General features: G+C 41.6%; 1 protein-coding gene across 8 annotated transcripts in view; it reads right to left on the reverse strand.

Moving 5' to 3' along the window:
* ripor2 (RHO family interacting cell polarization regulator 2) overlaps window positions 1-16,078 on the reverse strand; it is a 31,390-nt gene that overhangs the window by 13,224 nt on the left and 2,088 nt on the right. For 5 of the 8 annotated variants that reach the window (XM_089023534.1, XM_089023533.1, XM_089023536.1 and 2 more), the window contains exons 2-7: window positions 3,581-3,704; window positions 2,822-2,992; window positions 2,114-2,192; window positions 1,968-1,991; window positions 1,681-1,734; window positions 49-198 (exon numbers count right to left, since the gene is read on the reverse strand). In XM_089023534.1, the coding sequence (XP_088879660.1) occupies window positions 49-198; window positions 1,681-1,734; window positions 1,968-1,991; window positions 2,114-2,192; window positions 2,822-2,992; window positions 3,581-3,704 (602 nt within the window). Of the gene's footprint in view, window positions 1-48; window positions 199-1,680; window positions 1,735-1,967; window positions 1,992-2,113; window positions 2,193-2,821; window positions 2,993-3,580; window positions 3,705-10,536; window positions 10,783-11,961; window positions 12,115-16,078 lie in introns of those variants that run through there. The other 3 variants (XM_089023537.1, XM_089023531.1, XM_089023535.1) reach the window with 3 other exon arrangements.

Here is a 16,078-nt window from a genome sequence, read left to right on the forward strand (position 1 = left end):
AGGGCGGAGCGAAAGGCGGCGGTGTTCTTGCTCCTGATTGGCTCTTACCTCGGTGTACTCTTTGTAACGGCGGTTGACCTCGGCGATGCTTTCCTTCGTGGCTTTAGTGGACGGCGAGCAGGTGAAGGCCTGCTTCATGCGACTGGCTCCGTCCCGCAGGCGACTTTGGATGCAGAAGGCCTCGTACAACTCGTCGACCTGCCAACCAACACGCAAATCAAGGGGCCTTGACACTTTTTCAAAGGCGCTCAATTGATTGATTGATGATTATTAAATGTATGTGATTTAAAATAATGTCCAAACTTTCAAAATGAGCTCATGTCATGAGTAATTTCTTTATTTCCTTCATTTTTGAGCAACTTTTGTAAGGTTCATGTCCTCCTTATCCTAGCAGAACTTGCTCTGTGAATTGTGATTGTATTTTCGGGCGCCGCCTAAGAACAGAGAAGCCTTCACTCGCAGCCTTCACAAAGCCTGCGAGTGTTTGTTTAAACACCGGCTGGGATGTCATGGAGGACCCCCCCCCCCCCCCCACGCCCCACGCCATTCCTCTCCACCTCGCCTCCAGTCCTGACCCACATTCACAGGATGCACATGTTTCTTTTTCACGATCTGCCGGGCATTTATTTAAAAAGGTGGTCCACTAGATGTTCACTCGGCGGATGAGGCCGACTGGTAACCATGGCAACCGCGAGCGCAGCATGTGTGCGCTGCCGTCGAGTTGTGATTGCATGCGCCACGACAGCCACTTGCGTGACCCTGAAGACGAGAAATGCCAAAGACTGCTTTGCAACCTCAGTTGGAGGTTCATCCAGCGAGCCATTTATTTATCTATTTATTTATGCAATTACGTCTTTAGCTATCTATTTATGTAGATATTTATGTATCTATTCGTCTATTCATTTAAGTATCTATCTATTTTTTATGCATTTATTTAGGTATGCAATTATGTATTTATATATTTAGATGATGATGATGATGGAATTACGTACGTACGTATTTATTTGTGTATTTGTTTACCTATTTGTGTCTCTATTCATCTATTTATTTATTCACGCAATTATGTATTTTTGTGTTTAGATATTTACTTATTCATTAATCTATTCCTCTATTTATTTATTTATGTATTTATGTATCTATTTATTTACGTATTTATTTATTTGTGCAATTACAGTATGTATTTACGGATTCAGATATTTCGGTATTAATTTATGTATGTATTTATTTGTGTACTTGTTTATCTATTTATTTGTCCATTCAACTATTTATTTATTGACGCAATTATGTATTTAGGTATTTATGTATTTATTTATGTACTTGTTTATCTATTTATTTCTCTATTCATCTATTTACCTATTTATTTTATTTGTGTACTTGTTTATCTATTTATTTCTTTATTCAACTACTTATTTATCTATGTATTTATTTGTGCAATTACAGTATGTATTTACGGATTCAGATATTTAAGTATCTATTGATTTATGTATTAATTTATTTTATCTGTCCATCCATCCATCTTTTTAATTATATTTTTTAATTCCTTCCTTTGTTTTCCCGTTTCCAGCCAAGTGAAGTGCGCTTACAATAGACTTCAAATGAAGTCTAAGGTTTAGAGTTGCAATGTTTTGCTTTGTTTGACTTTAATGTCTTGCTCGCTCGCTCGCTCACTGACTGACTGACCTTGCTGATGTGAAACTCCAGTCGTCTCATGTACCTCTCCATAGATTTGATTTGCTGCAAAGACAAATAAGGGCAAGTGCATGTGAGACACCTTGGCTAGCTGCAAAAAAAAACATCAAATGGCTATTTAGAGCTAAAGTCAAACATGTCATTTGACCAAAAAAAAAATGACCGTGGAGGTGTGTGTGTGTGTGTGTGTATATATACTTAAAATCTTTGCGGAGCTTCTCCCTCTTTTTAAACCTGCCCTGTATTTATTATTCCTCATTTCTTCTGCCCCCACTCACCTTATCCAGATCGTAGAGAACGCCCTTGCACAAAAAAAGGAAACAAACAGAAAAGAAGTCTCTGTTATGACAGAATTCGCTTTTCATTTATCGTCCTTGTGCGCATGAGTCACCACGGGCGGCCATCTTGATTTTGTCTGACTCACCAGACGCGAATTTCTCTTCATGTCCTTCATGAGCAATGTCACTTTGTCCAACTCGGCCTGGTGTACCTCCAGATACTCACTGAGTACAACAAAAAATACATACAAATAATAATTCATTCACTGCCAGACAATGTAACAAAAATGTGTCCACTCCAATGCCAGGGTTTTTGTCATTTTTACTCAAATTGCAGGACCCACAGAATAGTGAGTTTTAGGACGACATAAATATATGATTTTGTTTTCCTACTTTGTTACTTCCGGGTTGAGTGAACACTGGCGCGTGTGGCTGCCGCTGCTCACCCGCAAAAAAAATACACCTGTGACTGTAAAGTGTCCTTGAGAGTTTTGAAAAGCGCTTATAAATAAAATGGATTATGTGTAGTATTATGAGTAGTAGTATGAGTATTGTGCAACACACAAGTACCCAAAATGCATTGTGCGTCGCTTTCTCGGTCAGGTGCGTTCCAGACATGACGTCACATCAGGAATCGTCAGCGACTCAAAAACAAGACTTCCTGAATATTCAGCGTGAGTCTTAAAAGGTAAAATATAGCTAGCTATATGCGGTGGAATCTTTGTCAAATATGCTCAGTAGAAGTCATTTCAAGTGATTTCACAAATGATGGACACAACTTGTCCGGAGGCGTCGGTTGTCCTTTAAAAGTCAGGTATGAAGCAGTGAACGCCAGAGCCAAATGTGCCACTTACTCGAGGCCTCGTTTGAGTGCCATGTAGACGTCCTCCAGTCTTTGAGGTTGAGGCTCTCTGGAGCCGCCGCCGCCGCCGCCGCCGCCAGCTTTGTGACCGGACAGGTGAGGCCTCTTGGGCTTGGACGTCGGCTTCTTCTGTGATACCGAGTTGGCCATGAAGGAGTTACACCTAAGCGCAAAAAGACACACGCTCATGGGAAGCCATTTGACTGAGTGTGTACTTGGTAGTTGTTCAGGTCCTAAATTATTCATTTCGAGCAACAACACACCCACACGTGGTCTTGTAAACAGGCTGTGGGGAAAGCGCAAATACGGTGATACCTTGGCTTACGAACTTAATTGGTTCCCAGACAGAGTGTGTAAGGCAAAAAGTGTGTAAGGCAAAAAGTGTGTATCCCAAAAAATTATTTGCCATAGGAAACCATTAAAATGAGAATAATCCGTTCCCAGGTCCTCAGAAAACATAATTTTGAAGCCTTAAAACTACACACAATATACCTTATTTTATGTATAATAAATGTGCTATGGTGTTATAATTAAAGAAATAAACTGTACAGTATAATAAAGTCGTTTTATTTACCTTTGTGATGGTCGTTGATGGCTTGATGGAATGGATAGCTTTTTGCATAGTGTCATGACATTTACATTACATGACATTTGAGGTCGCACGGAGCGACTAGCGTACGCGTCAGCGTTGCAAACAGTTTCCGGCGTCACATTTGGCGCTCGCCTGATCATCGACGGCGGCGTGTCTTACCGCGAGCGTCGCTCCTGCAGTGTGCTGAAGCCGGCAAAAGACTGACTCCGAATGATCCCGTTGGGCCCTCCCGGCGAGTGCATCCCGCCCGCCGCCATAATCTCCGGGATGCGCGACGACACACCTGCCGAAGAGAGGCATCATCAGGTGGTTGGAGGGATGCGGAAGAGACTACTTTTAGCAGTTTAGCATTTAGCCATCATTCCCCGCTACAAACACGCTAATCATGTTGACTTTGAACATACAGTAGTTCTGTGCCGAGCCGCAAACATTCCAAGAATACGGCAAAAGATGTTTCACCATGACCCCAATCGTCTCCTCCTATAAATAAGACAACCTCTTTCTAAAGTCTGGATTTAGCAGCAGCTTGTCAAAAGCGCCACTATTTTAAGAAAGTGCAACACGAAGCCGTTGATACTTGAGGCAAGATGCAGAAAATAGATAGGAGACTTCAGCTGGCCTTGCGCCGATGAAGCCTTTCAATCTTGCGGAATATTTGAAAAGCCTTCAATAGTTGACTTGGTGATGATGATTTGCTACCCCTCCACTACCTAAAAGGATCTAATAAGGATATATTTAGGAGTAGTATTGAGTCTCAATAAAGAAAAAGACCCAGCGAAGATAGAATGGCATTGCTATGTTGTTCACCCCTCGTTCAGGTGCGAATTCTGGAAAACAACAACGCTGAAAAAAAGGTTTCAAAAACGTTTCGCTTCCCAGTCAGGAATGAAAGGAGCAATGTGGAACCAGCACACACTGAAGTGTGAATCGCTAACTTTTGTCATCAGCTTGCGTCGCTTGCTAAACTAACATTTGGTTTTCTTTCAGGAATTTTCCGTTTCCCCTTGTCGCTGGACACACACAGAAACACTTGTAAGTGGTGACATCTCCATTGTTGTGTGTTCTAGCGTCTTTCTATTTTGGCGGCTCCTGTTAGCACGTGTCAGGAGGAAATTTTTGTATTATTAAACACCAGGCTGCCGTCAAACAAGCTCCTCTCGGGATGTTTACGTAAGCAAAATCCTGACTCAGCACAAATGGCCTAAATTCAGTGTTAGGCTGCTGGCACATTTTCCCAAAAAAAATAAAAACTACCGGGAAATCTTTACACACATCATTTTCACAAAATTATTCGCAAAAATGTCCTACATTTTTCAAGTGATCAGTATCGATGAAAATGTTTCTTCAGCCGTCATCTGTACTTCTTTGACAGTGTCGGACGTTTCGCCTCTTATCCAAGAAGCTTCGTCAGCAAACTAAAGTATTACTGGTAGTTTCGGATATATATAGGGCCGAAACTACCAGTAAGACATCCGACACCTTCAAAGAATGAAGAAACCTTGTCATCATTTTCACAAAATTAATCACAAAAATGTCCTTTAATTTTCCAAGTGGTCAGTACAACGTGACATTGAATTAATTGAATCTAAAAGGATTTGTGCGTGAAAGTTTTCCTATCCAGCATCCGAAAACTTGAGTGGTTGAGTGCACCAAAGCTTTTATAAGCAATGAATCACAAGAATGCGTGCGCACATCTTTTACATAACCTGCCTCAACTCATTTTTGTCCGCGGTTGCCATGGCAGGGCTAATTTATACAGGCAGCAAGAATTAGCGTCCCCCATTGTAACACACACTCTCAAACGCACACATTTGGGATGGTTTAAGAGCATGTCATTCGCTTCGGTCGCCCCTCGGTCACGCATCTGAAAGCGACAGCGACCACCCTACAATCCCGTTTGGGAAATAGACAATAAATACATTTTTAAAAAAAAGTACAATTCAACAATAAGTCAACTAAAATGAAGCATGAAGGGGAAAAAATAAAATAAATAAATATCTCACGCTCACCCCCCTCCTCGCCCCAAACAGCAAAAAAAAAGCCACCCTGGCACCTCGTTCAAGAGCGTCTAAAGATGCCATTGTGCAGCGGCGGCCAAAGGCTTGAATGGGCTGACTGGCAGCCACATTCAGCGGCATGAAAGGCCGCTGGTCGATGGGAACGGCGAACGGGAGCCTCGAACGGGAGCTTGCGACCAGTCGCCTTTGTCGCTCTCGAAGCGATGACGTAACGTCGCTCGCTCGCTCAGCTCCAAACTCCATCTTTGTTTGGCTAGCATGAGAAAACGGACTTGAAAAGTGCAATACGAGGTTGAGTGTAATCGGAATATAAAAAGGCGCAATGGGAACGCTACATTGGAGTCCTGACGGCTACCATTGATACGGGAGGACTTCTTTAATCGATTGCAAACATGTATGCTTTCCTCTTCAGAACTATTTGAATCCTATTCATAAGTGGATGAGTAACAAGAAAGCATCTTCTCCCAATCTGAAGCCATTGTTTTCATTCTAGAGCAAGTCTTGGCGTGATGTCACGAACAAGGGGGCGGGACCTTCTGAAACTGGCCACTTCCGGTTTCATTTTGAAGTCGTTTTTGGACACTTTAACTCATTGCAAAACACCATTTTAAGACATTGGCATTTTTTCTGTATTTATTTCTTTCAAGGCACATTGGCGATAATTCCCCTCCCCCGACACATGTCTGCAATTGTGGCTTTGTTTTAATTATAGGTCACAGGCAGCCTTGATGGGCTCGGTACAGCATTAAGTGCAGGCTAGGCGACATGCTGCTGCTGGCATTTCAAAGGCGCAGATGAGCAGATTAAGTCCGACGTGGCCTGACTGCCATTTACATTCTGGCTGCTAGCGATGATGATGATGATGATGATGATGATGATGATGATGATGACGATGATGATGATGATGACATTTTCGGCGATGCGCGATTGAGCTAACCATGATTTTTGGAGCTGCAGAAAAAGTACAGTAGATGCTCCCTGCCACCCCCCCCCACAAAAAAAAAGAAAAAGCCACATGCGGTGTGGCTCCCTACTGTTGGAAAGCTCAGCATCCATGCTGGAATGCCGCTACTACGCAAACAAGGATCAACTCGGTTGTTTCGGCGGCTTTTTTTTCCCAGGAGAATACAAACATTCCGTTGGCTGATAGCAAGTGACCACTTCTGTGATGATAGCTAGCGGCGTATGCGACGACCATGGGAAACCTGGCGGTTAGCATTCCCGCATGGAGCGATGAAAGACATTGCTACATAGTTAGCTTAGAGCATTATTTTCAGCATCGTTGTCTGTGTCTATTCTCAATCAAGGGCGATTGTGGTTATTTCGCTTGTTGAATTTATGGTTGTGGTATGGTTATGGTATGGTACACAACTGTAGCCGTCACTCAAAAAAAATACTCCATTGATAGCAGTCCTAACACAGTTTCATCCAGCTGCCGCAAAGGGGAAGAAAACAACCAAAACAGGCGGATTATGATCTTAGGCCGCTTTAAAAAACAAAAACGCTTACAGCGCTGGCATGTCGGCCAGCTGTTGCCCACCAGAGGTGCGCCTCAAAAGGATCATGTGACGCTGGTGCGCAACATGTGCCATGTGCTGCATGCCAGGGCAACCACACCCGCTTCGTTGCCACGGAGCTAACATACAAAGTGCCATACGGTACTGTAATGGCGAGTTGTGGGAGGAATTTGTCACTTCAAATTCGACCTTGGCGGAAGTTCTCAGTTATGATTATCGTTTTAGCATAACGTTCAATTTTCTATTTTGTGCGTAAACAAAAAAAAAATGATCGGCTGGAGTCAACATTAGTACAAAATAACTCAAAGTAAGATTTGAGAAAATATTTTCATGAACCAAATCAAATGAAAACAAAAACGTTTTTAACTCATTCACTGCCAGACGTCTAAAAATGCGTCCACTCCAGACCATTGCCAGGGTTTTTGTCATTTTTACTCAAACTCCTGTACCCACGGAATATTGAGTTTGTCGACTACTGACAGAGAATAAGAAGTGATCATGCTGTTAAAGTTTCATGCAGTTATATGCTTAGTCAACACGTGTGACTCGAATACACAATTGAAGCACAGACAACCCCGGGGTCAATCTGAGGTCAACAAACACAGCAAGTTAAACTGTCATCTTCATCACCACTGTGAGACTAATAAAGGCATATCCAATCCAATCCAATCTCGGAGATCTGGCCTTGGACAGAATTTAGGACTTGGGAAACTTCTTTATCGCCGAAGTAATTTACGACTTGAAACTCCTTCACAGGAAGAGCTCATTAGCCAGGTTACAAATTGATCAGTTCATGGAAAAGACAATGTTTTATTGCTTACTTCTGTTCATGCTTAGAACTTAATGTGTATATACTCTCAATAAATAGCTTGACAGAGAGGGCTGCAGAATTCAGGCGTCTGTCATGAATGCCGGCGTCTCCTGCCGGCAGTAAAGACAATCTTTCTGGGTACAAATCTTTGTCCACAGTGTCCAATCAAACATCTCTGACAACACAACCCTTAGCACAAAATAAAAATTAACGACTATAATGAAACATCCTAAGCTCTTTTCACCCAGACTGGAATGATTCATTCACATCAGTTTACAAGTTACAAAAAACTTAATTTAATTGCATAACTTAATACAATTCCACAAAGTGTGAACATACATTTCTTAACCCAAAACACGTAATAAAACAAGACCGTCCAGCTAAACTTGCCCGGTCAGACTGGCCTGATGGCAAATTGGACTTTAGCCTGTAGCCCCAGTGCTAGCAAAGGCACATTTTTAAAGAGCCATCTGAAGAATTATCAGCTCCCTTTGCGACTCGCGTCCGGCCCGCTTTTCCACAACAAGTCGCCTCCATATCGCAAATGAAAAGCCCCTCAGTCATCTCATCCCCCCCTCGCTCGAGTGATTGCAGGGTTGCGACAAGCCTAAGCAGGCCCGTCCATCGTCACCACTATTAGCTTCAGATGAGATAACCTCTGCCTTTTGAGTGACGCCAAAGCCTTCTGGCGTCACTCAAAATGTCTGTGGCCCACTTTTGAAATGAAACCTAAAGGGGAAAAAGTGGCGCTAGCCTGACCGTCAAGTCAAAGAGGTGGTTTTCTACGCTAGACAACACAAATAAAAGCTAACTGCATTGCAAATGGCCCAAAAAGTGAGACAAAAATCAAAGAATCTGCAGAAAAGTTCCATTCAACATTCCTTTTCAACTCATTTCGGGGGTTACATTTTAACTTTCTGGCTGAAACCACTTAGCAACTAAGACAAACGAGTTTCGGCTCAACCAGCACATAGCATTACGGCTAATGCCCCAAATGTCAATTCCACATAACGGAGTGTTTTTACATTCATTTAAAGGACAACCGACACCATTTTTTTGTTTGTAACTCCACCTCAAAATAAGGCAACAACAACAAAAAAGCAAAAGCGGGATACATTTCCTCCAAACCACGTCTCAGGCATAAATCCCGAAATGAGACTTTGGTAAAAGAGCCGTGTGGAAGTGAGCATGCCAGGAGGGGACAAATGAAAAGACTGTTCCGGAAAAGGCAAAGCAAGGGACAAAAAGAGCCTGGGAAGAGACGCCTCCTGTGAATGCCGACTGCTTCTTTTCAATGTGCTTTACCGCAACCCAAACATGCAGATCGGGGAGAGGCCAAGCGCAGCCAACTTAACCATATCAAAAGCAGGCTTGAAGCCACAATCCCAAAAAACATTTACACTCCGACATTCTCCCCCTGTGATTCCAAAAAGTGGCCAGTGAAATGACAAAAGGGCAAAATCAAGTTGTAGTTTTCACGTTTTGACACCAAATCAAGTTGTAGTTTTAATGTTTTTACATACGGCTCCAAGCGCATTAGATTTTGATGTAATCTCACACCGATGGTGACAATAACGCTCTTGAATTTGGATAAACATTGGACGAGACAAGTTTATTCCCAAAGCAATGATTAATTTGCTGGAGAAAAAAAAAGAATTTCCAGGGAACATGAGCTGATCTCCACAGCAGACACATCCACTCAGGGTGGGATTTACAACACACTGGCAACCTTTCACCCTTTTCCGCACAGCACTTTTCAAAGACAATGGAAAGAAACGATATATTTATAATAATAATAATACATGTCATTTATAAGCGCCTTTCAAAACTGTCAAGGTCACTTTACAGTCACGGTATACGTTTTCTCTTTTATTTTTCTTTCCACACAAATGTGGAAAAAAAGGAGGAGGAAATAGACTTTCCCTATGGATTTAACATCATTTCAAAATGAAAAAGAACTCAATTTCACCACATTTCATAACTTTTTGGGAGCGATGGGAAAAAATAGCTTTGTTCAGCAATTCTGCCTATAACATAAATGTCTGCAATTTGCTTGCACAGCTGATATCTCGCTTTAATTCAATGTCAATTTTACAATTTGAGGAATTTAGCGCAGGAATTCATCAAAATGGAGCCGTTTTTAAATGTTAGTGATAATAAAGGGTCGCACAAATGACCTTCCACAACAAATTATTCGTTTTATAAATGATGAGCAAAACTATTCAAGGCAATTCGGTGATTGAATAGTTGATATGTGCACCTGCTACGCCGGTATATTATTGGTTGTATCGATTTCCCGGAGGACATTAGTTGTTTTGGAGTATTTTCCAATTTATTTGCGTGTTTGCTCACCGAAATGTCATGGGAATATCCCCTGAAAAACGAATGGACCACATATGAAAATATATCATGAAACCGAACAGGGGACACCAATTGAAAGCTCGAATTACCGTGGTCGTAGCGAGCCACAGGCCACCCCCTTCCCCCCATCCACAACAAAACGTACACACACGCATGCACCGTGACCTCAGGCCACTTGTCGTTTGATATTTTAACACATCAAAAGGTGGTAAAAACTCCAGATGAAAATAGAAAGCATGATTCGTGTGTAATTCGTACGTCGGCAAACATGCCGCTGTAGGATTTACAAGTGAAACAAGTGCTTTCTCCCTAATGTCCCTGAATGTCACTGCGGTCCACTGACCTACTGGGGAAAAATGCAATCATCGCGTTGGTTTTAACAATATAATAATTATAATTTTGACTCACCTTTGCCAATATCTTTTTCGCTGTCTCAAGTGTGATGTTTTCGCAACTCGCCTATGCGCTGTCCTTTATCCATTCGCTCATTCATTCAAACGCAATTAGGTCCTTTTACCACTCGAGGGTCGTATTCCACAGTCCAATGTTAGACGTATATTTTAAAAAGGCGTGCAAAATATGATAAATTTGTGGTTAAAATTGGAATGTCGAAAGGAGCAGCGATTGCTGTTTCATTGTCGGTCGGTGGGCCACTACTAGTGGATTCACTCCCACACATTCCAGTTTGTGTTCGCCTCGCTCCTCCTGGGCAACCGCCAGCCAATCAGAGCTCGAGAAGGCGGGTACAGAACAGGGTGACTTCCGGGGTTCGTACGGCAAGTGCGCTCAAACAAAATGGTCCGAAAAACGCGAGCGTTCTAATCCTATGGAAAATTATTGAACGTATACTCATTTGAAGTGTAATGTATTGGATTTAATTTAAAATAATATCATCACAGATTTTTTTTCGTATCATTCTTGCATCATTAACATTGATGTGATTTATGGGATTGTCTAATTCACACAATGAACCCAAACGCACCACAGAAAAATGTACATTTAAATATAAATTCTTCACGCATCATATGAAAACTTAATTTTACAGATATAAGCAGTAGTCAACAGAAATATATTTTCACCTCAATGTATATTTTATACATAATGTAGTTACATATTTTAAATGGTTATATAACTAAACAAAGGAAAAAAAAGACTACCATTACACGTATGTTTTTTTTTAATAATTCTATAATTCAACTACACTTGCATCAAAGAAAAAAAGACAAACAGTTTAAAGATTTTGCCTACAAACAACGCAATGGTGAGTCGTTGTGTGCCAGCCCATTTCAAATGGAGCTACGGCGCCATTTTGTGCATTTTCGGGGAGCTACATTGGAGTCCAGACGCCTCAAAATGATACGGAAGGACTTCTTTAATGGATTGCAAACATGTATGCTTTCCTCTTCAGAACTTTTTGAATCATATTCATAACTGGATGAGTAACAAGAAAGCATCTTCTCCCAATCTGAAGCCATTGTTTTGATTCTAGAGCAAGGCAAGACGTCCTGGTGTGACGTCACGAAAAAGGGGGCGGGACCCTCTGAAACTCACCATTTCCGGGGTCATTTTGAAGTCGTTTTGGGACATTTGAAGTCATTTTTATTGCTGTTTTGCATTTGACAAAAAAAATATCAGCCTGTGTGTTTTGGCTATTTCAGATGATATCAAACGTTTTTCTGATGTCAGTTAGGAAACAAAAAAATGGTGTCGGTTGTCTTTTAAACTTCTTAGCATCTCATCCACCATTAGCTTCATGGATATTCCCTTCACATCTCTTCTTAGCTTCCAAATCACCAAACGCACCCCCACCGACGCCCCCGTTTCTCAGCCTACCTTCCTCGTAGAAAACATCCTCCGCTTCCTCGCGCATCAGCATCATCTCATCTAGGTCATCCCGCATGATAGCCATTAAACTACGACTTGTTATGGTTCGTCAAGTTAAAGCGGATGAGAGGGGGGGGGGGGGGGCGCAACGTGAGCGCGTGTCCGTCGACTGCCATGCAAGTGCAAGCGACCCTTTGCTAAATCTCACCAACTGGGCGGACCGTTTCGTAACATCCTGTGGAAAGCTCAAGTGAAGGAGTGTGTGTGTGTGTGTGTGTGTGTGTGTGTGTGTGTGTGTGTCATTCCTTCAAGCATCACAGTGATTTTTTTTTCTTCCACACCACACTCGGCCTAAATGGAAAGGCCTCAGCGCCGTGGCTATTAATATTTCACATGGTCGCCATGGCACCCAACTCGAAATACACTTAACGCACACTTCATAAGGTACACCTGCATTCAAGGACAACCGAGGCCTCCGGACAAGTTGTGTCCATAATTTGTAAAATGGCTTCAAATGACTTCTACTGAGCGTATTTTAATAAGAGATTACATTACCTACAAAGATTAGAAGGACTCCTGTAATGGATTGCAAACATGTATGCTTTCCTCTTCAGAACTATTTGAATCCTATTCATAACTGGATGAGTAACAATCTCTGAATTTGAATTGTTTTGATTTTAGAGCAAGGCGAGACGTCCTGGCGTGACGTCACGAACAAGGGGGCGGGACCTTCTAAAACTCCATCTCTGAGGTCATTTTAAAGTCGTTTTTTGGACACTTTAAGTCATTTTGCATTTGACTAAAAATATCATCCTGCGTGTTTTGGCTATTTTAGATGCCATCAAACGTTTTTCTGATGTCAGTTAGGAAACAAAAACAATGGTGTCGGTTGTCCTTTAATTTACATTTTCAATTACATTAATACAAATAATCACTTTCCAATTGCTAAATTCATTTGAAATATTTGTTCGCTATAGCTACATTGTTTCTTTTTTTGGATATATTTTTTTGAAACAAATTATATTTTACATGTATTTTTTTCCCCTTAATTTTATGGTATGTTTTTTTTTCCTTCTGGAGAGGCGGACGCCATTTTTTTTCCTCCCCAACAAGTCTTATTGTGACTCATCTTGTGCCGTTTTTTTTTTTTTACCTTTAACTGGTGCTATCGTGCATCTTTGTGTGGTTTCCTGAGTCATTTCCTATTTTCTAAAGTGGAAATAGAATGTGGAGCCAGCGTAGTTCATTAGCACTTTTCCTTAAGACATCTCTTGGGGGGCAACCGGAGGGCAAACTCATTTTCGCCTCCTCTCACAAATGTGGACAAAACTATTGAGATAATGTCCTATTTCAATTTAAAAAAAACTTCTTTTAATTGCATAGATGGAACAAATTTATAAAGCCATCGCCCTGGGGGGAGGGTTTGGAGTGGGGAAGGTGGGGTCTTATTGCACCAGTTTGAGCAATACAAGCAACTTTCCCAGCCCCCAAAAAAAGGAAATTGCAACAAAAGTGATGAAATTTGATGTCAAACCAAATGCTTGAATGCATTTGGTCTCTTTGCTCAAAATACAGTGCATGCAACACAGTTACTATGTACAAAACAACACAATGGGTGGCATATTGATTCAGTTTTTTTTTTTTTAATATGATTTCATTTTTCGATTTTTGCCTGACACTGGATATTGTCAATCATGAAATGATTTATTTCCTGTGCGCTCAGGCCAACTTCTAAGCTTGTTGGTGCGATGAACCAATGGCATCCTATTGCTCAGGTTACCGTAGCAACAATAATGAGGACATTGCATGCTTAAATGCATTTGTCACACCACTCCATTGCGCATTGGGGACGTGCATGTGGGTGAATGGAGGACCACCCATCTTATACAATTGAGATATACACACATATATACAGACACACACACACACACACACACATACACAACAAAAAAATGGTGTCGGCTGTCCTTTAAGGCGTATTTAGTAGAAAATTATGTTTTATGGGGACCTGGGAATGGATTATGCTCCTTTTAATGTTTTTTAAACTAACAAACTAAATGTAGATCACCCCAAAAAAAATGTAGGTCATTTTTGGATGGAGTAACATCCTGTTTTGCTGGAGAGGGACAGATGTGTGGTAATGGCAGATGGTGCGTGACCCCCCCCCCCCCACACACACACACACACACACACACACACTGTGCATACTGCAAATTGATAGATGTCCTGACGCATGACGAAGAAGTGTTGTGCTCATTGGTGCAGAAAGTCATTGAAGTCGCCACTGGGACACACGGGCCCTTCACTTCCACTTTTTCTCTGTTGCATTCGTACAACTTGTGCATTTATTCGCGTTGGCTAAGTTTCCTTCCAAGTGCTTTCGAAAAAAGTCAAGTTCCCCTTTCTGCAGGTGAGACGATGCGTTTGGGTGGCGTGGGACAGGAAGTTCCTTGTTTCCTGGCCCCACCCCATCCCGCCAGTGATGATTACATCATCGCTATGGGGGGGGGGGGTCATTTAATGGCTCTCATTTACAAAACGCTTCTTAGTTTCAGTTTGAGAATCCAATGCTATAAACTATCGAGAGACGCTAGCAAAGAAGCCATTTTAAATTTAATTGGGTGTGATTCATGTGAGCCAAGACGAAGGGAACTTTTTCTTTCACACTTGTGTGGACGTTCCTTTCTGGGTCATCAGCAGAGGCCAGCATTTTTCTTTCTTATTCACGATGAATGACACACTAGGACACATACAAAGACCCCTTCAAAGACAACCGACGCCTCCGAAAAGTTGTGTTGCATTTTCCGGGACACTACATTTCAATCTAGATGCGATTGGCGGCTCAAATTGATACGGGAGGACTCCTTTCATCGATTGCAAACATTTATGCTTTCCTCTTCAGAACTATTTGAATCCTATTCATAAGTGGATGATTAACAAGAAAGCATCTTCTCCCATTCTGAAGCCATTGTTTTGATTCTTGAGCAAGGCAAGACGTCCTGGCGTGACGTCACGAACAAGGGGGCGGGACATTCTGAAATTCGGCATCTCCGAGGTCATTTTGAAGTCGTTTTGGGACACTTGAACTCATTTTTATTGGTGTTTTGCATTTGACTAAAAATATCAGCCTGTGTGTTTTGGCTATTTTAGATGCTATAAAATGTTTTTCTGATGACAGGAAAGAAAAAAATGGTGTCGGTTGTCCTTTAAAGAGACATCCAGACCACTGGTGTGGTCACACAAAAGGGAAAAAAACCGCACCAATTGCAAGGAACATTATTTTAAAAAAGTGCTGTTTTAAACATCTCAATGATATTATGCTAGCATTAGCTATCAATAATTCCATTAGCATTTTTTTAATTAATTGTATTTATTTTTTTATTCACCCTCAGGGCGCTCTTCAGAACACTAGAATGACTTTTCCAGTTGCGCCGAAGACAGATAAGAAAAGAGAAAATGCTCGCGGGAAACTGAGCTAATCTGCTTAGCCATTGGGCTGATTCAATTTTATTCATTATAGCATGAAAAAATGGCAGACGTTGCTGCCGTGACCAAACGCAGATGTTTTTTTTTAACCAATTAGCAACTGATATTGAGGATATTTTATGGTGGCCGATGACAACTGCCAGCTCTGATAGACTCCTTAAAGGACAACCGACACCATTTTTATGTTTCCTAACTGACACCAGAAAAACGTTTTATAGCATCTAAAATATCCAAAACATGCAGGCTGATATTTTTAGTCAAATACAAAACACTTCAAGTGTCTAAAAACTGCCCCCTTGTTGGTGACGTCACGCCAGGACGTCTTGCCTTGCTCGAGAATCAAAACAATGGTTTCAGATTCGAAGACGATGCTTTCTTGTTACTGATATGATTCAAATAGTTCTGAAGAGGAAAGCATACATGTTTGCAATCCATTAAAGAATTTATTCCATCCCATTTTGAGGTATCTGCGGGCGGTAAATGTAGCACCAAAAAGAGGCAGAAAATGGCGACAAAGCTCCGTGTAAGGAATTAATCAGCCCGTTTCCACAGGCTGATTAATTCCTTACACGGAGCTTTGTCGCCCTCTTCTGCCTCTTTTTGGTGCTACACGACGTTTTCAGACCAAACAAAGTACAGC

Source organism: Hippocampus bargibanti, linkage group LG20, assembly GCF_051943395.1.
Source record: "Hippocampus bargibanti isolate YZ-2025 linkage group LG20, ASM5194339v1, whole genome shotgun sequence".
Taxonomy (NCBI): domain Eukaryota; kingdom Metazoa; phylum Chordata; class Actinopteri; order Syngnathiformes; family Syngnathidae; genus Hippocampus; species Hippocampus bargibanti.